The sequence below is a fragment of the Poecilia reticulata genome, chromosome 7, assembly GCF_904066995.2.
Source record: "Poecilia reticulata chromosome 7, P_reticulata-male-v2, whole genome shotgun sequence".
NCBI lineage: Eukaryota > Metazoa > Chordata > Actinopteri > Cyprinodontiformes > Poeciliidae > Poecilia > Poecilia reticulata.
In genome coordinates, this window is record NC_088836.1 from 9,318,055 (window position 1) to 9,330,293 (window position 12,239).

The 12,239-nt window shown below is 38.3% G+C and overlaps 1 protein-coding gene across 2 annotated transcripts in view; it reads right to left on the reverse strand.

The window, feature by feature from the left end:
- Positions 1-12,239, reverse strand: part of mtcl2 (microtubule crosslinking factor 2) — a 95,085-nt gene that overhangs the window by 71,235 nt on the left and 11,611 nt on the right. For both annotated transcript variants that reach the window (XM_017305799.2, XM_017305798.2), the window contains exon 4: positions 175-324. In XM_017305799.2, the coding sequence (XP_017161288.2) occupies positions 175-324 (150 nt within the window). The remainder of the gene's footprint in view (positions 1-174; positions 325-12,239) is intronic.

Genomic DNA, 12,239 nt, shown 5'->3' on the forward strand with positions numbered 1-12,239 from the left:
TGGACTGTAGCCGTATGATGCATCTTAACAGGAAATGTCCTATAAATAGCTCAGCAGCTCTAAACTCTGTTCTTTATCAAAACACTTGGTGGAGCATCAGATCGCCTGCATGCATATAAACGGGGGTCCATCAGCAGTTTTTGATCTGAACCAGTGGAAACTTTTTAATCTGACCTTGTCCAGCTCCTGCTGCAGGACTTGTTTGGCGACCTCCAGGTCCTGCAGCCGGACTCGGAGCTCTTCGTTCTCCTGCTCCAGCCGACTCCTCTTCTTCTCCACGCTGTCCAGCTGGCTATGGATTCGGATGGAGACATCCTTCGCCACCTGAGGAAGGGGGGAATGAGAAAAAGTTATAGCTAGCTAGCGAGTAAAAAATAACTGCTTAAAATCTTAAGGAATAGAAAAATAATACACTTTACCTTACTTTAGATTAAGAAATAAAGACATATCTTTTTGGGAAAATAATTAGTTTTAATAATTACTCCCCTTAAAAGCATTACAAGCAAAATCTCAGGAGTGTCAGAAGACACTGATCATTCGTAAAAACGGGGCATTTAATTCACAAGCAATTATATGACCAGTTAATCTGTCATCAGAGCCAATTCAGGGATTTTTGTCAATTCACTTCAAGTCAAAAATACTTTATTAATCTCAAAGGAAAATTAAGCGTTGCTGCAGCTCATAGAAATTTCTTGAACGAGTCAGTGTAGATGCATAAGGCATTAAGGATCTCCCGCAACAGTCAGTCTCACAGCGGTTCTGCAAAAGCCTCCGACTGAAGACACTCTGTTGTCTAGTGAAAATGACGCTCACGGTTGTTCGCTATGTTTTTCTTATATTTTATGAAGAATCATTTTTAATACAATCACCTCCAGAGGTTTTACAGCCGTGTCCAGAACAGAGCAGAACTGATGGCAGACGAGATTACGCTTTCCACCACAGATCGATAACCGATGAGTAAACAACTGATGCACTGCTAAATATTAGCTGCAATTACAGCTTTACGCTATTTTACGTAATAGAAAGACCACAGCAATAAAATGTACATCGAATTAAAAGTTTGTTCCATAGAAGGGAAGAAGTTGATTGTTATGGTCAATCAGTTGTACTTTTTATATTTTCCAATTTATGTTCATGAGGAGGACTTTTTTTTTTAATCTAATCTACCCCTAGAGCACTCAGGAGGGCTCTGATATTTCATACATAAATTGATCTCATGAAAGTCTGATTGTGTTCTCCCAGGGGCGGCTCTTCATTAAAAGTTTGAAAAGTCAAAGAGTGAAACTGAAGTCAACCACTTTATGTCTGCAGCGCAGCTCTCGCTCAGATGTAATCTTTACATCTAATTTTTTTGCCGTCGTGTACGCCAAACCTGCAAAAGTCACATAACAGGCTGAGCAGTTCAAACCACGGTCGGATAACCGCACACGAGCCGATGCAACAATAAATCACATCACAGCGGCTTCGACTATTTTCAACTGCATTTGGTTAAACAAAACGAACCAGTGAGAAAGCAAACTGTGAACAATGTGCCAAATATAACAACCTAAAAGAGAACAATTAGACATTGTAGCATTTATGCCAGGGCCACCTAAATGTCACCTTCATACGCCACCCTGTCATCTGGTTACATGCAAAACAAAGTGAGAAGGACATTTTTATTTTTATTTTTATTTTTTTAGAGAATGACTTTCATATGTGTCTGGAGTACTAAATTATCTAAGTCCATTAACAAATGAATTAATTATTACTTCAGCTACTCATAGTAAATTACATAAGCGATAAAAAAAACAAAAAAACAAAACAAAACAAAAAGCAGAATAAGACGAGAAATCACCCCATTTCATTCCCGCCACATTAGTCAAACCTGTTAGAAACCAGTCATAGAATCACTGGGCGGTGCTAAATTTGAGAAAACTCATTTGAATTGAAAGAAATTCTGATGCCAGTGCAGCCTTCATACTCGACAATTTATAATTTTTTTTCCATGAATCCTCTCACGACGCGTCTGCCAATCCGTAGAGCAACCCTACATTAGTGGCAGATTGCTGCACCTCCACCGTCAGCTTCCAGCCTACTATGGAGAAGAAAACATCGTCATTGTTTTCAGGGAGTATCGTCAACAAGGGAGAAAACCGGAAGGGGATTGGTTGTTGCTGCAAATCACTGAACCCGACATCCTGGGCGATAATTTACAGCTGGCACAGAACTCTCTGTGGATATATCAAATCTCATCTCATTGTGCTTCATTCTGAAGTTGGATTTATAAGACCTAGTGCGTCTATTGTAAAAAAAAAAAAAAAAAGAAAGAAATATACTACTGTAAATCCTGCTACATCCTTTAAAAATTCATCACTTCCTTTGTTCTCACAGCAATCAGGCCCATATGTAATTCAGAGGAGTGGAGTGTCTCTCCAGGTTGCAGCAATATTTCATGGGAAGAACAGCACAGGCTGACCTTTGTTTTCGGCAAAACTTGATCAAAAAACAATAGATTTATTGGTGAGGAAATCACGGGTTACTTTCTTATAGCTGCTTGTTGAGATGGTTTCAGCCAGAGGAGTGACATGAGCAAGAGCAATACGGTTAACTCACAAGCAGCGCTGCCAGCCGATCCAAATGTAATGGTGTTCTGATGTTGCAGTGTAATACAATATCTAAAAACCAAATTTAATTTCTTTTTAATCCTGAATGCTGTGTTAGATTTGATTGCATGAAACTTTAATGACTCCCATTGGAAGCTAATCAAAAGGAAAACGAGTGTGCTAATTAAGTCACTCATTGGCTCATAAAAGGACTCAAACTCCATTTATTAAACGAAATTTAAACATTTGCACAGACCAAACCTTGAGTGCTGCTCCACACTTGTAAGCTACCTTTGATGAAAAAGTGTCTGCTAAATGACAAAAACCTAGATGGCAATGATCAGCGCTCTACCTCAGTGTAGGCCTGACTGATTCATTATCCGCCATCTGTTTATGAGATGAGTTTTGAGTCAATTCTTCAGACCCACAGGCCCCAACCACATAATGCAACACAAAACCGGAGAGTTTGTTTGAGGCAAACAGGCATGGTTAAATAGTAACTCAAGTGTTTCCAGATTACAGACACTGAATTTATCTAACAATTAGAAACTCAGATGAATCCATATTTCATCTAGGGGACTTTGTTCTTTTTTGTGTCGACACTAATCTGCATCATATCTCTACATTTGTTTGTTTTTGTTGTTGTTCTTTTCTTTTTCTATAGAGTTGCCTGTGTGCCTGGGCATAACTGTGCAATAATGCCAGCCCCTCAGTGTGTTTGTTTGAATTGTTGCCAGTCTGCAGCTGAATCCCACAATGATGGGCCTTGTGCTGCCCACTCCTATTTTACCCAAGTAAACCCTGCCTGGGCTCCACCATGCTCCGATTCATGTCGTTTTATAAGTGTGTGTTTTGTGCGTTTGCACACTGAGGATTTTGATGAAGTTATTTAAAGCTCTCTGTTGTAAAGTCAGATATAAATATTCCAATAATACGCCGCTGTAACGTCTTTTCTTGAACTTATTTGTTCAGTTCCAGTTCATTTCCTATAATTTCCCGGTTTCTCTTCTCATTACAGAATTTCAATATATTTTAGACCAAAACAATTTCTTACGCGGTATTATTCAGATGCAGCCATGCTACTCCGGGAAGACGTAATCTGAAACGTGTATTGTTGTTGTGCATCTTTACAGAGATAAAATTCCCAACAGTACACACAAATGCTATTGTTAAAGTGCTCCTTTAACAATGGTGTGCTGATTCGAGAAAATATCTGGCTGTTTAGCTACTGAATGCACCACAAACTTTTTAACTGTGGTAATGGGTGTTCATAAAGACCCAGCACCATGTTGAAACTGCTGACATTTGAAAAGTCGTACAAAGCTGAGAAAGAAAGTGAATTTAATAGAGATCTCATAAATCTTCTTGATCTCATAAAGTGTAATCGTAAAAAGTCCAAACTTAACACAAGTAAAGGGTTACAAACAGGTGAGCCGACTTTTTTGTATTCAACAAGAGTTGCACTGATGCAGCACTAAAGATACTTTCTCCAAACACTCTACTACTGCTGAAATGAACACTGATATTAAGGTAATGCAAACATATGTGCAGACCACACACATTCTGGATACAAACTGATTAGACTTCTACTTTCAGGTCGGCGCTACAGAGCACCATTTTTAAAAACCAGCCGCTACAAACCCAGACTGCCTCTCTCATGAATGCAATGAACAACCATACAGTCAGAGGAGTCAGCTACTGTGCTGTGAAACAAAATCAGCATGTTTACAATGTCATGAGCTGCATTCCCTTTTTTGTCCTTTTCCTTGTGTATGTACACATATATGCTATTTCATTTATCACTTGTTTTATTTCCTCTAAGATTATATATTATTATATAAACTCTAAGTTCTTACAAACCCCTTCGTAAATACAATATTTACCAATAAAGCGGATTATGACAATAATAATAACTTTAATTTTACTCCTAAGCTGTCAATAAACAGACATGTTGTCAATTAATTTTTAACTTAACTCTAAGACTGATGTTTTTGCAAGGTGTTGTGTCAAGAAAAGCAAGAGAAAATGGCAACAGCAGTTACAAACTGCTGGCTAGTGGGACACCAGGCGGCCATATTTGATTTGTTTTAACTCTCAAAGCTGGTCAAAGACTTCTGGCTTTCCAAGGAAAAACGTCCACTTTATTGCGTCTTCTACTGATTGTCCTGGTTTGAAGCTGAGACATTTTGACATCTGACTACAAATTGAATGCACCATGAGCTAATGCCAGTTCTCTTTAATTCTGCTCCTCTTCTTCTATAGTGTCCTATTGGTTTAACATCACTTTGTTGGTCTTTAACTGCTGCTAAATACTTCATTGTTCTTCAATGTTAAAGGAAAGAATGGAAAGAATTTCACACCATCGAAGCCATTATTTTGTACCTAGCAACAGCACTTTAAGTGTAATTAAAGCTCACTTAGAGGGAAGCAAAGAGAAGAAAAAAAACAGAAGGAGCTGGGAAAGTCAGTCTTTCTCTAATGCCCCTTTACCAAAGCATTATGCAAAGCATACACACACACACAAACACAAACCAGTGCACAAACAGCCTCATGCTTATGATTCTACAGCAGTTACTCAGCGAGTCACCAAAAGGATATTTTTCATGGAAAGCGTGTGTGACTGTGTGCGTTCGATTGCGGTCAACAACTGGAGTCTTGTTCTAGCTGTAATTCTTGCATCTACACACACACACACGCACACACGCACGCACGCACACACACACACACACACACAAACACACACACGCACACGTAGTGCACAAAAGCAGCTGCATGTAAAACCCCTCTGATAAAATCTACACAAAGGAGACTTGTTAAACTGCAGACCATTACGGACAAAAAGCAGCTGTGTGTGTGTGTTTTACGCTGCATGTTTGATTTTTATGCTCTCTTGTACAATTATAGGTTTAAGATTCCCAAACAGATGAAGACATTTGATTAATTTTATTTGAAAACTGTTTAAGCAAAAGGTTCGACAAGAACACAGCATTGTTTGTATACGGACACAAGTTTTCTTTCTTAGGAATCATTCCTGTCAAAATGCTTGATAAAAATTGTGAAGAGAAAATCTTACATGAAAGGCAATACATGTTCTACACAGATAGGTGGACAATGTGACATTAACATTAAAGTTACTGTCACCACAATGCCTTATTCCCCAAGCAAAACATCCACAAGGTAATTTATGATCATGGTTGGTTGGTTAATTAATGTTTGAATTAAAGCCTGATAAAAAAAAAAATCCAGATTCAAAGTTTTGATTTGTTTGTCTCGATTCAAAGGTAAGTACGAAGTTACTGATGACAGATACCAGGTTTCACCTCAAAACAGTTCATGCACTGCTGGGTCAGAGCTGGTACGTTAACATATGGCTGAGTACTGTACATCATATGCAGATGGGAGAGATGTCTAGGTTCCTGTTTATGTATTTATAAGGATTTATTTATTCACTTAGATTTAATTTGCTCTAACTTCTTACAGGATGTGGCCATCAACTGCATATTAACAGGGAACCACCGTCTTACCTAGCAACAAAGGCAAAAAAAAACAAAAAACGAAAGAAACAAAAAACTTGACACTTTCTGAAAAATGTAAGTGAAAACAGACCAACTTTGCAGAAGGCTTGTTGACCTTATTGGGATATAGTAACATAAATATAATCTACTATAACACTGTGGAGAAATGCACTCAGAAAAATCAATCGAGCAACAAAGTTTGAAATGTTATTTAAGGCTGATGTGGTTTTATATAGTTGCCCGAGTTTTTTTTCTACCGATTCTTTTGTGTGTTAGGTAGTTTGCTGTGCCTTAGCCATTCTGTTATTAAGTGTAATAAAACATAATTATTCATAGTGGTGCATAAAGCTGACATTGTTCATTGTTCACTTTGTGTTTTCATTTAGCTCAGCACTGTGGCTCAGTTTGCTCTTTACCAAGTCACAAATCACCGTGGCTTCACGTTGGGAAATGATGACTCCACTTAAATGGAAAAGTATCTCAGATCTTTCAGCCAACCTTGAAGGTAAGTGATTTTTTTCCTAAAGAGCAATAAAATATGCTTACAAAGTATGGTCCTTTGTGATGTAATAGACAGTCTGGTAAATTGCTGAGTCCTGCAGTTTAGCATGGAGGAAAGAGAGGGTTGCAGAATCAGCTCACAGCAGAAACCTACAGAAAACGACCGGTTTGGATAACTAGCATGGTTATCCAAACAAACTATATATGTAAAGTCAGGATAAACATTTCCCGTAGAGATCAGTTAGAACAACCAAAACTATTTTCATTTACTAAATTATGTGCAAGGAAGTGAAATCTCCTTCACATCTGTTCTGTCTGAAGGAATGGCACAAATTTTCAGAAAACCTGTGGAAGCTTGTGAAAAAAATACAGAAAATGTCCTAACAAATATTAAATGTATGTGATTTTTCTGAATCTATACAAAACTGAAGAAAAATTTCTCTATGTTTATTAAGTTACTTAGCAATTACAAAGATTTTTTGGTAATCCTAACTGTCCTAAAAATGGGAAACGTTTACTCTCATGTAATGTAATGAGGAAAAGACGTTTTTTTGTCTTTTTAGAAAATGGATGTAAATATCCAGTTTCATTTAAAGAGAAAGCAATACTTTTTCTTTTTTTCCCACAAATTACAAGCCAGCTGCTGTACACCATACTAGTAAACACTCTTGATGAAATAAAACAAATAAAAAGCATCTACAGCAAACAAAAAGTCTGCCAAATCAGATGGTGTTTTTCTAATTTCCCAAATTCACAATTTACTTTATTCTAAAGTCAGTGTAACTTATAGTAACTAGCCTACAGAAGTAAAATAAAACATTACTTTCGGATATGACAAAATTTCCACGTCTGAGTGATTTTTGCAGGTGGCTACCAACACGACCGATTCGGCTCCGCATGCTTTAATGCCAAGCGTCGATGCTGCTTGACCCTTAGAAACAGCCGCACAACATCATGGTCTCTAAGTGCCCACTTAGAGGATATTACATCACTCATGGCGTGCTTCATGTCTATATATAAAAGCATATGAGTGAGAGAGTAGGAGGGAGCCGTGGCGTGACAGCTGTTCCAGTTCAGCCTGTGATCGTGCGTCTCCAGAGAGAGGAAGAAAGAGCCGGAGAGCAACAGGGAGCGAGGCGGCAGAGGGTGTAGGAATGTGATGGATTCTCACCGTCATTGGCACTTTGTTTGGCTGGTGGAACGTGTGATCTCACCTCCACTATCAACAGCGATCCTTTTGATTCCATCAACACATCTATGCATTCACATGCCGCCTTACGCACATTCTGGATGTGCTCTGGTAAAGAAGTGTAAAATGCCTTCCCTTTTGCATGATCTCAAAACAAACAAAATTTTTTTTTAAAAGAGCAAGTCCTGTCTTATGCCGTCTTTACTTCACAAGTTTTCAATTAGATCTGGGTATGTGGAGGGAGCTGGTCATCACTGATGTTTAATTTTGGAATTGGTGAACATTGGTTTCTTCTTCCCACATACTGATTCACATATTCCTCCGCCTTAAAATGTTGGTCTTAGAACAATCTCGACATTGTCTGACCAAATCACCCGTTTCCAGTTAAAAGTCTGAATAGCTTCTGGTAGGTTGTCGCAGTTTTTCCAATCTTGGAGATTCAATTTAAGAAAACAGAAAAAAAAAGAAAACAAAGTCAAAGCTTAGAACACACTAATTGCATGCTAGTCCGTACATCTTTATCTAGCACATTAAACCATTTAGAACTTTATGGGATTATGGCAGCACTGAAAACATTCTAATTACACGTTTCATTGTCCCGAGGCTGTAATAAAGAAGCCACCAAATGGGTGCCTCAAGGCATTAATGTCACAGAGAAATACACAGACAAACAAGAGCTGCTGTTGTTCCTCTGCAGTCTGCAGGGAAGTAAGGAATGAGACGGGAATGGTAACTGGAACCGTATACATTATGACACATGGTACAACAGCAGGGGGTGGGATCAGTGAGAAGTTCATCCATAGATGAAAAACGTACATGAGGAGCAACTTACCTGACCTCATTCAGTAAACCAACTGCACTGAGTCCAGTTTTAGCTCCATGCCTCTCTTTGGCACACGCAGCAGAGCATATGGTGATGAGGAAAGGATGAAGGCTTGTTCAGATGGATGTTGCTGCTTCCCTCATCTAATGACTTTCAGGGACGTTATGCAGTGCAAGTATGGCAAGTGAGCATTTTTTTTGTTTGTTTTTTTTTTAAGTAAAATTTCCATACCTTCAAACTGCCTTTGGCTTTTATAATGTTAGGATTTTTTTCAGGGCTTCTTAAATTAAAGCCCTGAAACTGCTCACTATTAGGGTCCCTGCAAATGCAGTAGTTTAATTTCAAGAGAGCAACGACATGAAAAACTCTCGGTTAGAGACGCACCTGCCAATACCACAAAACGATTTGAAGGTTGCCTTTTAAAGGTTCCCTTATCATAGCAATAAGTTTTATTTATTGTGAACAGACAAAGATGGAGAGCTCAAAAGAATGAAACAGAGAAACCATGAAGTAATACTTTCAGTCTCGCTTCTGCCTGCTGGACGTCTTGCTCGCTCTCGCTCTCCTGCAGCCTGAATCAACTGTGAACTAGTGTTGTCAAACTAAAGGAATCTCCAGCACACCTCCACCATGTTCTACGTTGTTACTTCAGGAAGCAAAGATTGTTTTAAAACTGTTTAATGTATGATATTTTTTGTTTTAATCCAGATTGAAGGTAACAATAGCTGAGAAAATGTTTAGAACTTGAGGTAATCTGCAATGCCGGAACAACATATGCAAAATGACCAGCAACAGAAATTGAACGGAGCTGCTGCTGGATAAATTTCAGTTTGTCCTTTTTTTATGTTGCTTAGAAACTGGACTTTTAGTGAACTGTTCACTGGTCACAGTTGAACTATGAACCGTTCAACTGAATACTTTCACATTGAAAGTATTCTGGTGTGATTACTTTCATAAAACATATTAAGAGATATATTGTCTACCGTTTTGCCACACAGGAAAGCACAACATGTCAGTCTGTTCCAATTTCATTGAAGTCTAAATGGCTGCTGACTCGCCAACTACTCGCTGGTTTTACACAGATTAACATGAAGTTACTGTTTGTAATTTTTGTAATCGTTATTAGAAAGGAAAGTTTATTTGGCTACATGGTTTTGTGTGTCAGGTTTTAACGTTTTACATTGTGATAATCCAACAATCTATTAGTCTAATATTCTGGTAAGAAAAGATAAAAAAGGCAAAGCAAAAGACATGATATATCTTTTTTATGTAAAAAAAAAAAAAGTTTGTTTCAAAGAATCTATTTGTTTTCAGGCAGAAAAGATCTAGTAGAGATCCCTGATAACATCATCCCCTTAAGTGAAGTAATGCTTTGTTGGCTTCATTAGGCTCCCAACAACCATTTCCTTCTATACTTGTGTGTGTGTGTGTGTGTGTGTGTGTGTGTGTGTGTGTGTGTGTGTGTGTGTGTGTGTGTGTGTGTGTGTGTGTGTGTGCGCGCGCAGGCGTGTGTGCGTGTAGGTGTGTGTGTGTCCAGATGTCTGCAGCCTGTGGGAATGAGAGCAGTTTGTGAGAGGGACAGGAAATGATGTTAGATGTTCTCATGGAGAATGTGATGGTGCTACACCACACTGACTAGTTTCCATTTCACACACAGACACACAAACACTGCGTCTCCAAGTCATGTGCATGCAAGACACACACACAAGACGGCTAAACTGACACAAGTTGGAGCATGTGATCCTTGTTCCTTGTCACAAAACATCCATGTGACACTAATCTTTCTGTATCATCCAGCACTCAGCACTTAAGTCATAGACAGAAATGGGAAGGAAGACAAATAAAATGAGGGCGAAGAATTCAGCGAGAGCAAAGAGTTTGCATGTGCACATTTGCCGATTTGTTTGCATTTGCATGTTGGCGAGTCATCAAATCTGGAACCTGAAGCAGCAACAGTGTTTAAGCCACTTACTCTTGTAAAGCAGCTCAGGAACCGTGGAGCAACTTAAGGTCAGCCTGGACTAAGAGCTGCGAAACACTGAGTGGCTCCAACGTACATATTTATTTCCAGGAAGAATGGGGATGTTATCAAGCACAAACACTTATCCAGGTTTCTGCTATTTGCAGACTCCGCCCCCTTCTTAACCTGCAATCCCATTAAATTATTAGTATTTTCTTTAAAATTTCAGCTATTCAGTTTCAATATTGAAATATCATTTTTTACTTATTTCCCAAATGTATCAAAACTGAAAACCACCATCATTTTTAGATCACATCAACAAACAGCGAGTGCCTTATTCAAATTGTACAGTTTCATAAAAATAATATAAATGCTATTGAAAAGTGTCTTAATGCATAAATGGAAATAATATTAAAACTATATTATTGTTTTGTTGGTTTTTACTACTCCTATCAAAAAACCTGCAGGATATTCTTTTTCTTATGAGCGTCATCGTACTTAGAATAAAAAACAATCACAATCAGTTCATCACTACTGATTTTATCCCATGATCATTGTGTACTTGTACACCAGAGAGAGTTACATTTCTTAAAGGTTGGGATTTTTGTTGCCATATTGTTGTAGGTTCCAGATTGAAAAAAAAAAAAGTTCTGATAAGAGGGTGTGCTGCAGACAGATGGCTAGTTTGGCTCTTTTCCACTTAACAGAAAACCCCAAAAGACATTTGCATTTGTGAAATATATTTTAGTTTCTAAATCAGAATTAGTTCACTTTAAGAGCTGGTACACTGATCAACACATGCTCACCTGCTTATTTCATGAAATCCTATATTCTCAATACTATTAAGAGCTTTTCCAAGACAGCTGAGTCACGGTAAGGTCAGAGGGAGAGCATCTGTTTTTGTAAAGATAAAGCTTTTATAAATGATAAAGCTTTTAGAATAAACATGAGCAACAATAAGAGAAGATTAGCAAAGGCTTAATGCACTTCTACACCCACACACACTGAACAGCATGGTGTAACTTGACCGGCCGAGTCTCTGCTGCCAGGGAGCCACAAGCAACCATGTGTTGTGAGAAAGATGCAGAGAGGTCAGCATTCCCTCCCAGAAGACACTTTTTTCCAGTTTCCTGTCTTATATTTGGTAATACAGACAACAGATGCAGAATTTGCTTAAAGCAATAGTTCAGTCATTTTGAAGCAGGGTTTTGTTCAGATGCTTTATATATTCTGTTCTTGGTGTGTGTTTTACACAGGAACATCATCGGTGCTACAGCACCTTCAGCTTTTGTTTTCTGTGTAAATAATCGTCAGTTTCTCTGTAGTTAACCGTTCAGCGCAGACATGACAAGTGCTACCAGCTGCAAGTAAGTTATTAACGATTAGCAGAGTCTCCCTTCAAAAATCCTGACATGCCTCTTAAAATCTCGTCTTCAAAATCTGTCTATGTTGTTTTTATTCACGTCCCCCTTTAAGTACACATTTAAATAGAGCAATCATTAATTTAAAAAAAAATAGGCCGACTCTATTCAGATATCCGTTCCCCATTTTCCATTTTAACTTAAAAACTCCTCGATTTCATTTCCCCTCTATTTTCACCCTCTCCTCCCAATTGGCCGGTTTGAATTTTCAAACTGAGACAGAGTTTTGCCCCCTCCCCTTTCAG